Source organism: Odontesthes bonariensis, chromosome 4 (genome assembly GCF_027942865.1).
Source record: "Odontesthes bonariensis isolate fOdoBon6 chromosome 4, fOdoBon6.hap1, whole genome shotgun sequence".
NCBI lineage: Eukaryota > Metazoa > Chordata > Actinopteri > Atheriniformes > Atherinopsidae > Odontesthes > Odontesthes bonariensis.
Genome location: NC_134509.1, coordinates 9,066,832 through 9,083,740, shown reverse-complemented (window position 1 = coordinate 9,083,740; position 16,909 = coordinate 9,066,832). Strand labels below are relative to the sequence as shown.

Genomic DNA, 16,909 nt, shown 5'->3' with positions numbered 1-16,909 from the left:
CGTAACGCTCTTATTCTGCAAATCCAAATGTTCAATTTTCCGCCTGGGAGTGGGTCCCATTTATCTGTGTAATCTGTAAGCGCGCGCGCGTGTGTGTGTGTGCGTGCGTACATCTCAGTGCATCTAGGTGTGTATGCTAAATGTGGGTAAAAGGCAGGAGTCAGGGAGCAGTGTGTGTAAAATTAATTTAGATTAATAGACAACGTGCGATTATGAAGATATGAAAGACACCCAAACACAATCCACTGCAGAGGAAGGGGAAAGGAAGAAGGAGAAAAGCTATGCTTTTTATTCGTCCTCTGAGATATGCAATAAGAAAAAGGAAATTTTGTTTCACTTGAGGCTGTAAAGATGTATTGCTTCAATCTATTAAATTCTATTTGAATAAAAGCAGCAAGGAGGACTCTGATAAAAGCCGCGCTCGACATGTTTTTTGTTTGTTGCATGTCGTACGGCATGATACACTCTGGAGGTATGACAGCCTCCCCTGAACTTTTACTCTAACCCTAACCATGTAAACGTGTGAAGTGGTGTGCAATAAACAATACTGTGACATCCTGTTAAAACATGAATGGCTCGGCTTACTTTTTTTTACATAAGTTATGTCTCAAAGGATTTGGTTTGATGCTGTGATCTACAATAAATTATTTATTCATTTATTTATGAATATATATGTAGACATGTAAGGCAATGACAAGCAGGATTGTTTCCAGTTTGATATAGTATTATGTGGTAGGACGGGTGGTGGTGGAATATGACACAAGATTCTCACCCAGAAGACAAGAGTTCTTGCCCTTTTTGGAAACAATATCAACACTTATTGTACTATTTCAGTTTAACACTTTAAGTGCATTTTCACACACTGTTGACTTGTCATTTAGTTTGTTTTATTAACAAGTTAAAAAACTTGCCTAAAACATCATTGCTTGCTTTAAGATTACCAGGATGACAAATCTGGTCAAGTCATGCTGACTGTCATTGAGAAAATGAGCAATTTGTGTCCATTTACACAAAGGAAGATTTAAATTTATGATTATTTATGATATTTAACAGTCATAAGAACCATTCGGAACTCTAACATTGCAGGTTTAACTTTAAAAACGTTTGTTTGACATCAACCTCCCTCACACTTCAGCTCAACCATCATCACACAACCCCCACTTTATCCGACACACTAATAAAGAAACCAAAATCCTCCAACTCATTTGAAATTGGACAAACCAAAGAGTGACTCTTCATTAAATTACTGCAGATTTGTATTCAGACAGTGAACTTTGTGGCAGGCAGCATCTCAGACGATGCTGCTTAAGGTGCAGAATTTCAATACGTTACGTTGCTCAGCACGCAGGCCACACATGACGAGATTCACAAACAAACTTTTCTGCGAACAACTGCTTCATCGGTAGGAAATAGGATTTTTACAGCAGCGACCTACCTAAGCTGTGAGCCGACACTGAGCCTGTTTGACCAGGCTGCTGCTGAACCTTAGTCCGAATGATCCTGCAGGAGGAGAGAGGAGACATTAGTGTGTGTGAAGTGGTTTGTGTGAGAGATTCTGAATGACAGAGAGAACATGACCGTCGTGGGAGCAAAACTGTGCGGGTGTGTGTATGTGTGTGTGTGAAGTGGCTGAGGCAGCCTGACATGGCAGAGGGGCCTCGCACTTCCTGCTTGGCTGCTCATGCAAGCCTTTTCTTCCTCTTTCCTTTCTCTTCCTTTCCTCCCCTTTCTCCTTTCCTCTTCTCTCATTTCCTTTCCTCCTTTTTCCTCCCTGTCCTTTCCTTTTGTATCTATTTCTTTCCTTAGCCCTGCACACCTTCCTTCCCTTTTGTCTGTCTCTTTGGCTCACTCCTTCTCTCTCTTATTTCACTATCCCTCCCTCTTTCACTGCCTCTAAGCTCAGGGGAAAGGGTTGTCATTGTACCATCGTGTTGAACCACTGAGCTGCAGCCACTTCATACATATGGAGACCGGGGCCTCTTTGCAATTCTCCTTTCCACTCCCACACTGACAAACACACACACACATAAAACACACAGTTATATTGTTCTGTGCTCTGTCGTCTACACTGAGTAACTGTTGCTACAGTTTGATTCTCAAACAAACACGCAGATTACGCAGACTGTGGTACCTGTTGATGGAGCTGACACTGGGGACGCTGTCATTGTCACAAACTCTCTCGGCCAGGAGCCTGTCCCGGATCTCCCAGGCAAACATGGTAGGGTTTTGGCGTTTGTAATCGGCGATCTTGTCGACCACTTTGGGTGTAGCAACCTTTGGTTTGGATCCCCCAATTACACCGGGGCGGATACTGCCCGTTTCATAATACCTGCCAGTTAAAGCAAAGGAGATGCTTGCATTAGTCTGAGACAGAAACCTTTAGGAATTAAAAAAGAAGAGTTAGATAAGAGGTTTGGAGTAATTAAATCTCGATGTCAAATCTTTCCTCCTTGTCACTCTCCATGAATTTGTGTGCTGCTCCACGTCCTTTACTTTGAGTCTTTATCACCTACAGTCTGTACTTTCTTCTCTCCCTGTGCTGTTTTGCAGGTACCTCTGCCTCCAGAGTAGTTTGCTTCTGATCTGTTGTCTCTGCCAGGACCAGCCTGCCCGATATTATTTTTTGGTTATTCTTGTCTCTTTCTCCCTCTTGTTGTGTTTTCTTTGTTGCTGTTGCCTCACACCAACTGCTGGGGGCAAATAATCACCCTTCCCTGAATCGGTTTTTGACAGAGGTTTTCCTGTGGAAAGGGAATTTTTTCTCCCCACTGTCTGCAAGTGCTTGCTCATAGGCAAAGGGAAAAGGAGCGCCCTGAGATTACTTATTATTGTGAACTGGTGTGCCATACGCATTTCTGCAGGGTGTTAAAGAGCTTAAAATGTGCTTGAGAGAAAAAGATTTTACATTTAAAACAACCCCCACTGGATTACAAAAGCAAATGAGTGTTTAAAAAGATTACACTGAAAAATTTAATCAGGTTAAATTGTATAATGTTAATCCAAAACAGTGTGTCTTCTACTGACATCTGCCAATATTTGCTGATTGCAGGGGATTGTGCAAATCTCGTATTTTTCAAAGGTCCACCTTTGGCTGCACCAAACATTTAATGCAAGGTTTGGCACAGATGAATAACATCAGGATTTGCCTTCACTAACAATTCTTTTTGCTGGATGAAGTCACAACATTTGGTCTTTTAATGGGATTTGGTGAAAATGAGGACTTTTTTTATATATATATGGCTGGCTTTATCCTTTAAATCCAACTCCTGAGAGTCGTGCTGATTGCTGTTTGATCATTCCTCTTTCTTTGCATCTTCAAGCCGAGCGTTTTCAACAGCTGAAATCAAATCTCAATCAAATCATGGGAAGCGCTGTTTTTTGGGAAAGTATCTATATTTGGAGTTAATAATATTGGACTCTGCTTCAATGCCAAACTCAGTAGTAAAAAATCTGGACTCTAGTGGAGCAGCATGTTACACAGCTGCCTCTTTAGTTCACCTCTCCTGGTGTTCACCTGAACAATGTTGCACTCAGCCTCAGCTCTTTTTCCTCCTGGCTCCCCAGCAGAGGAAAGAGCTTCCCTCTGCAGCCAGGACTTCCTTCTGGCTGAAATTCAAACACCCCTATAAATGCCTTAAATGCCCCCATATCCTCATGTCCAATCACATCAGGTTTGTGTCTTGTTTCTTAAGAAAAATAAACAACTCAGCTTTGTGCCTATAAACACAAATAGAAATGTCTTGCTGTTCTTTGTTACGAAGTGATCCATGTGATCCAAAAGTCATAAACTATTTTCTTAAGTTTGGTTTCTTAAACATCTCCCCCTATTTCCAAATGGAGTGACACATTCCACTAAAAGCTCGTTCTGGCCGAACTCTTTTCTGTAGAGAAGAAACTCTCTGGATTTGACAGATTCAGAGGACTGACTTTCCAGCAAGAGGGAATTCACAGTGTCATTTGATCATCAATTTCCTCATCAAATCTACAATTTTCTAATGACAGCATTCTGATCATTTGTTGTTTTTCTTTTGCTACTCGTTAGCTGAATCAACTCGGGTAACTAGTAACTCGATCTTTTTAAGCTAAATTACTTTATTGTTATCCTCGCTGCATTTTTAGTTTTGTCTCAGTTCTCCTTCTCAGAAGAAAGCTCTGACGTCACAGAGCTTAAAGGTGAACTAAAACCCTCTGTTTGTTACACAACGCTGCAGTCGTCGAATTTTATTAGAGATACCGGTGCCAGCTAAATTGCTTAATGTGAGTGTATCACCCAAAAACACCTGTGACAAAATATTTTCTAATGCCCGACTCAATCTGGCTGCTGTTTTCTTATGCAGCCTCACGTTTTTGACACAGAGGTGGGGAAGATGATACCGACACACTCACACACACGCGCGCACGCAGATTCAGGCGTTCCTTGTCCACCATGGCTATTTCATGAATGTATTTGCATCCAGAAGGGGCAGGGGGGCAGGGGGTGGGAGGACGGCGAATGCGCTTCACAGCTTGCAGAAAACGGGGGGATGCAGTGTGTGGATGCAAGCTGTCAGTCAGTCTTAAACCTGCTGCTCTCTCTCTCCACTGTACGGAGGAGTAATCCTTTCCGTGAAGATGTGAGTTCCTGTAAATGTGCGCTTCCTTGTCTTTCTTTCTATGTGGGGTGTGTGTGTGTGTGTGCGCGCGGTGCACATTTTGACTTTTTCGCAGCTGGAGCATAAACACAGCTAAAGGAAAAACAATCTATTTCCAAATGGAAAACTATTTAAATTATTCACAGCTGAATCATTGGTGAATAAACGAGCGTGGTTATTGATATCCTGCGCAACGATGAGCCAACAAACTCACACACACACACACACACACACACACACAAACACACGCACACACACAGGGTGGTAGAGTTGGTGTTTTTGTTCTGCTGGCACCAGAGAGACAGAGAAGAGAGGATAAAACAACGCTCCCTCCCTCTTTCCATCCCTCGATCCCCTCTCCTCCCCCCTAACGGTAACGCTTCAGTGAGTTGAACGGCCAGGAAAGGGGAGAGAGAAAGAGATAGAGAGGGAAAGACAGAAGAAGAGAGAGAGAAGGAGAGGCATGGGAGAACAATGAGCAACACATTTTTTGATATGGCTGCAGCTAATCCTTCCTCTCCGTCCCCACAAATGGTCTCTCTGTCTCTCATTCATTTTTCTTTTTGCCACACTCTTCTCCCTTAACACACCTTTTCCTTTTTGATTGTGTTCCCTGTTCTTGTCTTTCTCCCATTTTCTATTTTGCTCCCTATATTTCTTCCTTTTTTTTTTTTTTTGGAGGGTGGGGGGTTGGCAAAAATATGGTGCCACTTTCATTTTGATGCTAATGCCAAAAAGTGATGAATCTTTTCCCTTTTGTCCCCTTTTCTTCTCTGGGGGACGGAACGAACAGGGATTTACTCTCGAATTTAGCTTTGAAAAAGCCAGAGAAAGGGAAAAAAGGGGAGTAAGGGGAGACACAGAAATACTGAGAGGGGTCGGAAAAGGAACACAGGATACAGAAAGGGCAGGGGAAGGTGAAAAGGCAAGAGCAGAGAACAGAGAAGAAAAGAAAAGAGGAGACCGAGTAAAAAGGGGGAAACAAGAGGCAAGTGAAAATGAAGGGAGACGTTTGTGAAAATGCCGCTTGGACATGCTGAGGAAATGGAAGCACCCATCAGAAGTGAAACTAAGTGAGTCAGTGTTTCGTTACAGGAGCTTACGTTTGACAAATGCTCAGCCAGCACTCAACCAGCTGAGTCAAACTGTTACATATCTATAAAACCATGAATGTGTAGAATCTAAACATCTTTCTAATTACCCTGTACGTCCCTTCAAGCCCCTGCCCTGTCCTCTAGATGCCTCATTAACTACCAGACAAGTACAGATGTGGAGGTTGGACAGGTTGCCAGTGGAATAAGTTATCTGATTTAGGCATTTGAGAACCAAATTAAGCCGATGAGGTACCGTTCGTGATTGTGTTAGTTTGGCCTCAGACAACATGGTTCGAGTCGCTTGTGGTCCCATTCCTTTTTTTAAATTTTTTTTTTAAAGAAGAGAATACATGGCCTGGCATGAAATTTGGCCTTTCAAAACTCAACACATTCCTCACAACACATTACTGTGGGACATTGCGGGGGTCATGCTGGATTCTTTTGTCAGTGGGATTACTTCTATCCATGGCCAAAAAGAAGCTGGTTTCTAGAAATGTAAAATGTCAGTGTTTTACTCTGGTAACTGCGCTTCAATATTTGATGCGCACATTATTTCAGTTCTGTCAGAATGTAGCACATTGCACCTTAAGAATTCACTTTATGTTACAAAGGACAATACTGAGATACACATCAAGGTGACAAACAAGTGTGTAGATACTTTTTACACCTCTACCATTTGTCCAAAATGTACGACCTTACATGCTGCTTTTCGAGGAAACGCTACTTGAATATCTTCACCACACAAGTGCAGGTGACTGTGGGTCTTTTACCTGCCCAGTATCTTGCTGACACATCCATGGCTGACCCGTAGCTGGCGTGAGATGTCACAGGGCCGAACCCCTTGATGGGCAAGCTCTACTATTCGCTGTCGGACTACGTCTGGGAGGGGCCTGCCATTTACAAACACACCTCCAAGCTGGTTCACTCCACCATGTCCTGGAAAAAAAGATGATGGAAAAAAACAAGGTTGAGGATGAGTGGCAGAAAGGAATATTATGGTTTGGTTCAAACCTCAGATTTTTAATATGAATGACAGTCTAGAATGGTCTAGAAGAACAGTCATAAATGCACAATCACTTCCAACACCATTGCAGTCAGGTTGATTAACTGTTTCCACATTCTAATATGATCAAATAAAGAAAGAGGAAAGACTGACAATAATTATTTGAACGAGAAGCCAACGCTCAACCTCATCATGTTCAGGATCTGTCCAGTCCAGCATCTATCCTACGTTCTCTGTGTTAATACCACCGCTTGTCTTTTAGCAATATCATTATGTCAGCAGTTTTTCTGCCGGCAAGGAGTTGGAAAAACTACCCTGAGTCACGAAAGAAAACTGAGTACATAAGGTTGGAGTTTGGTCAGGGAATGGCAACATCAGCCACACATTCTGTGCAACGATCCCACAGCTGTTGGCCCCCTGGCTGGAGGAAATTTACTTGCTCAAATACATCTGATCTCACTCCTGCTTCTCATTTATCCTGTTCAGCATAATAATACCACTCAGAACACACCAAAGTGCAAACTTTGCCCAATTTCGCTGGGGGCAGGCTAAGCAAAGATTTCGAGTAAATGAAGGGATTTCAATTAATTATTGACCAAGGCCTTGTTCTGGCCCCATAGTGAAAGATACCATTAATATTCCCCCTGAGGGATGAAGGGATGAAAGTATAGCAGGAAATGGATAAAAGAGAGCAAGAATGGTATACATGAGAGTAGAACAAAAGACAAGCTGAATCTTAGCATAATTGAATAACCCTCTGGAATCAGGATTTTTCTCTACTGTTTCTAGTTCTTGTGCTGCAGCAATAAGACACAGAAGATCATAGCTGCCTATTAGAGAGCGGCTGAAGAAATTTCCATTTTTGACCAACAGAAATTGCAGAGACAGCAGGGGGCAATACAGAGAAAACTGTTTTGAATTGGAGATAGGAGTAACTTGGCAAGCTGATTTATATAGTCAATGTGGAAGCGGTAAATCACAGAGGAAGATCTTGAAGAGACCACCACATGCAATAATTTCCAGACTCCACAATGAAAGGCTCCAGTTAGCCAGGCCAGGTGAGTGTTAACCACCATCAGCCAACAGAGACAATGCATGTCAGCAAGAAGCTATAAGAAACACTCTCTCCAGCCTCTATGTGTGTATGTTTACACTATGTATCTATATATATATATATATATATATATATATATATATATATATATTTATATATATTTATGCACATATAAGAAAGTCTCACCAAAGGCAAAGTGTAAATCAACTAGAATTTCTCTTCCGTTTAATCCACTGGCTTTTGTATTAACATAGTGATTACGTCTTTAGGGGAAACACACACACTTTCTCACACACACTAATCCTAGCTGTGGGGGTAATAGATTTTAAACACATAACCCCAGCAGGGATACTGCCTAAAACAGCACGCTGTCCCCTGAACCAGTCCGTCTGCCCTCATCTTCTCTTCATCAGCATAACTTAAAGAAGAATACACACAAAATCGCACACACGGGGCTTTCTCCAGCTCAAATATAAATAGCGGCACAGCAGATAAATAAAGAAATATGAAGACTAGAGAGCCTCCCACTGCGAAATCAAACAAAGCCATTTCCAAACACCTAATGTGGATGGTCACTCTCCTCCTTACTGCATTTTTTTTTTTTTTTTTTTTCACACAGAAGAAGCCTCATTATGCTGACGGCAGCTGAAGACGGCACAATTTGAAAAGCAATCACTCTTTACAAAAGACAGCATTATATAGACAGAGAAATATCTGTTTATAAAGCGCTCCTGTGCTGGACTCAGTCAACGCTCAGGAACCGAACAGCAGGAAATTCAACAACCAGTATGAGCTTTTAAAGACTATGTTTAACTGTTTTAAAATAATACAGTGTCAGACATCCTTGCTGCTCAATCAAAGTAGTGATCCACCGAATGAAAGTCTGTTTTTTTGGAGTTTTAGATTTTTGTTTCTTGTTTCTGGTATGGGACAGGTGCCGTGCAGGGCCACCAAGCCTGCTCTAACATCAGGGTCATTTTTCTGGAATCTTTAGAAGCCATGCGTTTCACAGCCTGAGAAAACAAGCCAGGTAATGTCAAGCAAAGTCAAGCCGTTTTTTCTTTTGACAGATTCATAACGGAGAGACTACAAACTGTAGCCAAGCGGGTCTGAAAGACAGCTTGGAGGGACAAATGAAGAAGACTTTGAGTTGCGGTGTATAAAAAACTGTAGAATCCAGCATCCAGTGGACTTTAACCCAAATGACTAGAATTTCAACTGTTTCTTCTTTCTTCTAAGCTGTTCATTAAAGCTGATGCTTTTTTTTTTTTTTTTTTTAATAGCTCTAGTATCTTTTTTTAGGCAACAATACTATAAAGTCACCTGTAATGCGCTGTTGTCTCTAAATGAAGAAGAATGCGAACAAAGAAGATGCAAACCGCAGGGATTTTTGTTTCAGTGGAACTAACAGCCACACGCATCCTCAGTGGTGGGCATTACAATCCTGCTCCTAACCTGCAGAAAAAAACTGACATGCCCAGTGATGTTGTCACAGTTTGAACAGTTCAACGTTCAACTTGGAAATCAGGACACCGAAGGATATGGGATGCATGTTCTTGCATTTATGTTATGCAGTTTTGAAAGCATTTGTTTCCCACACTTTAAATACGCTATGCTTGGCATCCAGCGTATGGATAACTTGCAGGGTTCCTGATCCTTTTTCATGGTAAAAAACAAACAAAACATGCACCGTATAAAAAGTCCGTTTTTGTAAATAGCCAAAATCTAAATTGACTAATTTCATTCTAAAGGCTGGATAACCCATTTAACAAACAACGCCCTCCGTCTTTAGAAGTGAAGATACTGACACTGCGACATTTCATCCCTTTTAAAGAAAGTTCATAATGACAAAGAAGGAAAACAACACGCAACAGAGCTCCCCAGCTGCTCACAGCCAATCCTCTGACCCCTAAGCCAACAGGGTGCCTCTGAACCCTACTGTTTTTCTTATAAAGAAGCAATCCACTTATTTACCATGACTGGTTTCTGTGACTTTACAGGACATCAACATCAAATCGCTGCCAGTCCCATTCACTATCTGCGGAGAGACCAAGCTCGAGAGAGCCTGCTGACCTACATGGACAAATTCAAGTCTTTTTACACCCTCACACTTTCTGTGAATGCTTTGTATAGTTGTGTGAAGGCATTATTCCTTCTTCAGCCTGTCCTTATTATTATTTCGTGAAACCACTCCGGGAATAAAAGCACAATTTCTGCAGGGTCGTTTATAGAAGCCTACTGTGCTGTTCTCCTCACCGCAGGTATCTGCAGAGAAGACTCCCCCCTTTACCCAACCATTCTCCCTCGTTCTCAGATAAGAGTAAATGAAATGCTTCCTTTCACCCCTCCTATCTGGGCCAGGGCATGAAATACGCCTTGCTTTGTAAAGAGATGGAGAGGAATGACTTGTGACCTACAAAAACCTCCAGATAACTATTTATTCACTTATCTGTGTATTTACTGCTTGCATTAGGCGTTCAGAACTCTTTGCATTCTTGGGGAAAGGGATGGGGATTATGTGTTTGAAATTTATTTTTCAAGCCTATAAATACTGATAGGGGCAAACGCAAAAAAAAACCTAAACATTCTATAAAGGCATTTGTTTATCACTTACTGTTGCATGATTCTCTGAATAAGTCATACAAGTTCTCATTTTAAAGGCTTTACGCCTTGTTACGGGGCGTTGCTGGAGTGGGGAATGATGCGGGCCTTAAAGCATGGATTTATCCTGGTAACATGAAGAAACGCATCCCATATTTGTGGACAGACACGTAAATGTGATTTACTGGAAACGTGAGACATTGCAGGAACGTCCTGCACAGATGTTGCCTCACAGCTGGCTGAGTTTGCGCCTCTGACCAAACAAATTAACTACTTGCTCCGAGGAATTCAATCAACATGGGCCAGCTCAGGAGGTCTTGTTGCAAATTAGACACAAAGATTTAGCCAAATTAGAGGCCTGGGCTTTTAAGGGTCTTTGTAGAAAAGTCCAGAGTCTCTGGAGGGAGCAGAGTGTTGGCAGAGGCAGCAGCTTCATTTTCATCCTGCTGAATCAGAGAGGGACAGAGACAGCCAGGGGACTAGTGGTCATTATGCATCCCTGTTGTATTTTATTTATTTACTCTTTATAGGAGCTGACTTAAGAGCCTAGCACCTCCTTAAATGTTTGATTGATTCGCTGTTTCTGGGAGGAAAAAAAATACAGAGATAAAGCAGAATATATTGGAGCTCCCCCATCCAGAAAATAAGCTTCCATTAGGCTCACTGTCTCTCTCTTTTCCTGCATTCCTCAGTGTCCCTCTCTCAGTCGTCGTCGTCGTCGTCGTCGTCGTCCCCCCCCCCCCCCCCCCCCCTTCTGTCCACCAAACTCTTTGCTTCTGCCTCTCATCTCTCATCTGCCTCGTCACGGCCTGACGATTCAAAAATAAAGCAAGAGAGAAATCGCAAACAAAACGCTGGTTCTCGCTCTCGCTTTTCTTAATATTCTCAGTCCTGGAAAAAAAAGGAAAAGAGAAAAAAAGAAAGAAAGAAAGAAACGAAAAAGGGATCTATAAATTACTTTTGGCTGGAAGCTGTTTAGGAAGTTGCCTGCAAGAATACAGATTAAACAAATTTCCTTGAGCAAACAGTGAATAGATAGATAGATGTGGCAGACACGCAGGCGTCTCAGACATACAGAGACAGCTTTTCTGTATTTTCTTGTCGTGGATTGTGGAAAAATTCATATTTTTTCCAGAACGAAGCTTATTTGTACAATTTATACATTTGAATAAAAATATTTTTTTTAAAAGTCGCCCAATCTTGTAAGATTAATTTTTTCTGGGTTTTTTTTCTTCAAAAGAATTGTTCCTTATACGTGTCTTTGAAAGTCAGATTTCTACATTTTCCTGAACTCATGGGTCACTAAGGTAGGCCACAGGCTTGCCCACTTAATATTCAACATGCCTCTATTACCATTACAATACGTGATTATGAAATTCAGCTCATTATCATCACAATTACCTATAGCAGCTTTTTTTTTTCCTCCATATATCCGCGCCGCATATTGTCGCTCGCCGTAGAAGTAGCCAAACTCTTTAAAGTTATAATGACGTGGCCGAGCTGCTTCACGAGCCATAATAACCACGTAAAATGTTTACTTTTCATAGTCACCATTTTCCATGGACTTCAACGCTCTGAATGTAAATTACAAGCGGGAGGCTCAGCATTAAAATAATCTAAAACAATCAAGAGATATTAACAGAAATGGATGGAAACGATCTTTTGAAAACCACATCCAACCCAGTCTCACAAAGAAAAAAATATATATGTAGCCTATCAAACCCACTGCCATGCATACAAACACACACACACACACACACACACACACACACACACACACACACACACACAAACGAGCGCGCTCCTCGTATTTCCTCCGAGTGTGAACTTCAGGCCATTGTATGCACACGAACTACACACTCCCGCACGCACAGAGGGAAAACTCGCCCCACACAGCATTTCCACGCGTCACACTCGATTCATTCCAACCTCTCTGTCTCTACCTTTGACATTTTTTAGGTGTAATCGTTTTAAAGCGTCTCCTCGCTTTGACATATATAACTTTAGCTCCGCTGTCGCCGTCAGCCGCGCGGATCATTGGCTTTGGTGGGGCGGCAGAGGAGAGGAAACGGGATTCGTTCTAGCCTTTGGATGCTTGTGTGGGGGCTTTTTTTTATTATTATTGCGTTATTATTCTGTTTTAATCCTGCAGGATAACACACCGTGAGAACCTCTCTGTCAGTCACAACCCATATTCTCTGCGGGACTAAAGTGCAGTAACTATAGAATATAGAGTAATAATCTATTAGAGAAATGTTTGCAGGAGGCTTTTATTGAGTTTTTAAAAGACTAAGTCTAAATATAAGTGTGGAGCAAGGCTCTGGCGGCCTGTGCGGTTTGCATTTTTTTATGTTTTCTTTAAATCTGTTTTGATTTAACTTGTTTTCATTTCATTGCATCTAGTTGTTTGGGCCTCCACAGCCAATCTGTGACTTAAAGTCAATTAGAAAATATCTCAGTTAAACGGAGGAGCTCAGTTAGTCGATTAGAACTTATCACATCATGGAGATTTTCTTTTGAAGCTCTGTGGGGGTCGTGCTCAAACACACAAAAGAGAGAGGGGGGGGGGGGGTGGAGTTAAAAAAGTGGCGAGCTTTTTTTAAATTTATATAAAAAAGAGTGATTGTTGTGGGGTGACACTGTTGTTTTTTTGTTTTGTTTTTTTGGGGGGGAGTGAAAGTGAAGGAAAAAAACAAAGCAAGGTCCGCCATGTCACATCTGAGTGCACCAACTTGTGTCCCCCATCTATAAAGCCCGTCCTGCACGCACCTGCTGTTCTGCTGAAGTGTCCTTGAGCAAGACTGTGAGCTCGACCTGTGAGCAGAGATTTATTTATTTATTTAAAAAAAAAAAACAGATCTGCGCCTGCACGCGCAAAAGAGCAGAGCGTGTCAGTCTAACCTGGTTATGTCCAGAAACACCCCTGTTACTGGCCGTGCATCAAGTTCAGCTTTTAGTCATGCTTTGTTACCCCACTGGGGTCTCCCTCTCCCTCCCTCTCTCTCTCTCTCTCTCTCTCTCTGACCCCGGCACCTCCTTCTTCTTCCCTTGAAACCTCGAAACACGGCAAACCGTCTCCCACAAGGCAGCAGCAAACACAACGCAAGGGCCCACACAACAACATGCCTTTCATCACTCGATTTACCAAATCACCTCAGCTCCTTATACCACGCCAAAAATTCCGCCTGCATCACATTCGCTGCGTGCATGTGCACATAGCCGCTAATGACACGCTGACATTTTAATGAACAAGCAAAAACACTGATTGGAGTGTAGAAATGAAGAAGAAAAAGCGGCTGTTGGAGCCAAATATTTGTATATGTATCCGCATTCGAAGGACTGCGGAGAAAAAAAGAAAATCAGGACGTCAGCAAGTAATTTAGGAGACAAGTATTTTGGGAAAGCATACTTTCACAAAGCAAAAACATTTACAAAGTAAATGCATAGATTGAAATATATTCAGCAGCTTCAATTTGCAATCCATAACTTGGGACAAGCGCTTTTCAGTCAGAGAAAGCTCATCACGTTTTACCCGCTCGTTTGTTGTTTTGTTTGTTTGTTTGTGTGTTTGTTTGTTTGTATTGTAAAACATAAAAAGGAACTTTGACATAAAAACGTAAACGTGCTAAATGAGGCTGCACATGCTTGCAGCCCATTGTTAGAGTCGCATATGCACACACTGGTGGTCTGGAGGGGGTTCAGGGGAGATGAGATCATGCAGATGGAGGAAATGATGAGCGCATTAACTTACTGTGCATCGCCGCGAACGGGTCGTGCTTACAATGAATCTCCATCGGTCAGGTGGGGCTGTGGGGGGGTCCCCGGTAAGCAACGTGGGGTCTTAAAAATGCTACCCGCTTCAGCCGGCCACTGTGACAGACCGTGACCTCCAGTGAATAAAAAGGATTTCCTTTCAACGAGAGAATTTTTTTTCTAACTTAAAAAAAAAAATGACACGTTGTTTCTACTTTGTGGAAAAAAGAAATGAAGGTATTAAAACAAAAAACAAGGAAGATGTGCAAGAGGAGGGTTAGAGAGGAGCGGCGTTAAAAAATATAAATCAGAGACGGAGGGGGGACTTCTCATGGGGACGGGACACAACGGCGGGTCTGCTCTGCTTTTCTCCAAAAACCAGAAAAGGGAGACGGCAGGGGCTGTGCTCATTCCTTCAGCTGCGAGTCAACACCAAGTTGCGCCAGTCCCAGGACATGAAAATGTAAGTTTAGCACAAAACAAAAAAGAATAAATAATTTAAATTAAATATGCAGAGCAAACAAAGTAGCCCTCCCCTCCTTTCTCTCCTCGGTCCACTGGCCTTGACCCCTGAACTACACAGCGACGGAGGGTGAACTCTCTCCTCTCAGTCTGTTTTGAAATATTCAAAAATACAAAAAGAAAAAGAAACCCAGGTGTGAGAAACAAGCCAAAAACAATATTCGTTACAGATCCACTATGGGCTTTATTTCTGCTCCAGGTTCTCCTCTGCACATTGCTTCTCGTCATAAATCGTCCTCGGCAGTTGCTCTCACATCAACACTTGGTTATCTCCCATCAACACAGCGAGTGAGAGCGGACAAGTGCTCACATCCTGAAGTGTCATATCCCACCGTGCTCAAAAAAAAAAAAAAAAAAAGAGAGAGAGACAAGATGTTGAAAAGAAAAAGGTAATAAAAAAAATACGCGTCTGCAAAATAAGGACAAAAATGCACTCTGTGGTTTGAGTAAAAGCTTCAGCAGCTGACTTGAGAGCTGTTGTCTGTGTAAAGGAAAGGCAGCTCCTCTTGGTCACTCTGTCTCGTTCCCCTCCTGAGTTGACCAGGACTCGCAGCACAAACGGGCTCCCGGTTAAAGAGTGAGTTTGGAGACGAATTTCTTGTCGCTGGAGAAAAAAATAAAAAACAACAAAACCAGTCCGGTCCAAATTTCGAAAGCTACTTTTCTCCGCGCTCACCCCGGAAAACACTAAAGACTGTGATGCAGATGTGCACGTAAACGGGCTGCTTTAACCATACAATGAAAGACTGCTTTTGCGCCCTACTTCTGCTGTGGCGCACGGCGCGTTTCAGGACCTGTTCTCGTGCGGACAGCGCCCGCGCTCGCAACCCCCTGGAACCCTAACCCACACGCGCCGGCCAGCTGCCCGTCACTCACAAGAAAGCCAGCCAATGGCAACGCGAAAGCTGCGTCCACGTCACCGCCAACCCCAAATAGGATCGGGAGGGGGAGAGGACGGTGATTGGCTGAAGCGAATCCCGTGGGCCAATGACGCCCCGCATGTATTGTCCGTCCACCAATGGGGAGGATCGACGAAGCGACGCGCGGCTGAGGGAGTTGATGATCATATGTTTAATTTCAATTAACGAAGTATAAAAACCTAATGCCTTTATAGCGATTTGCGCTCAATTTATTCATGTCAATATTAAATGGTTAATTAATTGAGTATTACTAAAAGTGAGGCTTAGTTGCAGCAAGGCTTTATAAATGACGGGATGCCCAAGAACTCAAGGAATTGTCCGTCTTTCTGTTAGATGGCTCAAAGGATTTTTTTAAAAATAGGTGAAAGATTTTTTAATTGGGCTTTATTGGCCAAGTTTAGTTCAACATTTCCAGGTTCAATTTTCTATCTCTTTCACCATCTTTAGGCCTCCGTGACTGTGAGCTGCTGAAGAATTCTGAAAAAAACAAACGGCCCTGAATAATTTCTCTGTTTCCTTGCTTTCTCAAACTCAGTGTTCTAAACCTCAAGCTCGGGGGGAATCAGATGAAACCATATGAAACATGCATTCCCTCTCATTACCTAATTGATCCTAACGTATGTTGTTTTTAATGAAATGCAATTGGCGAAGCTCCGCATTCACTCTCCAAACTGAGAGGGGTGGGGGTTCAATACATAATCGTCCCACCTGATTTGAGAAGGGGATATCAAAGCCTCACCCCTGCAATATCAGCCACGCAAATAGCCTTAAGCATGAGCCAAATTAAAAAAGTGCTATTTCCCTTCTTCTAGACATTTAATCATTTGTGTTGCATTTCGGGGCATAAAGCCCTCTGCACACGTAAACTAGCAGATAAGACGCATTTAGAGCTGCACGGGAGGCATAATCACACAATTTCTGCCTATATAACATTGTCATGGAGTATTCATCACATGTCAAGTCTGTGTTCACATAGGCCTATTTCACAACATCCATAATAATCTGTACCTCACTCTATAGGTTTATTCTCTGAAGACTGGCGTGGTTGACGTACCTCAAGGCGATGGAGCTGCTGGTGAAAAGGTCAGTGTATAATACTACTGAGTTTATCAAATACATTTATATTAGCACAACATTTTTGCGCAGAGTTGTTGGTTTCCTTCACTTCCCCACGTTCCTGCTCTCGTCTCGTCAACCTGGTCCATTTCAAACCACCCTTGGCCCTCAACAACTATACTGCAAATGACAACCACAGCACGCCACACTGAAAAAACAGGGCGTAAAAGTCTGAAAGCTTTGAGTTTCCTTGCTCTCTGTTTGTAGGCTTATTG

At 42.4% G+C, this 16,909-nt stretch overlaps 1 protein-coding gene across 2 annotated transcripts in view; it reads right to left on the bottom strand.

The window, feature by feature from the left end:
- The window catches only part of pax5 (paired box 5), a 57,617-nt gene that overhangs the window by 37,177 nt on the left and 3,531 nt on the right, over positions 1-16,909 (bottom strand). The window contains exons 1-4 of one of the 2 annotated variants that reach the window (XM_075462826.1): positions 14,135-14,177; positions 6,496-6,661; positions 2,132-2,329; positions 1,436-1,500 (exon numbers count right to left, since the gene is read on the bottom strand). In XM_075462826.1, coding sequence (XP_075318941.1) covers positions 1,436-1,500; positions 2,132-2,329; positions 6,496-6,661; positions 14,135-14,177 — 472 coding nt within the window. Of the gene's footprint in view, positions 1-1,435; positions 1,501-2,131; positions 2,330-6,495; positions 6,662-14,134; positions 14,178-16,909 lie in introns of those variants that run through there. The other variant, XM_075462825.1, reaches the window with a different exon arrangement.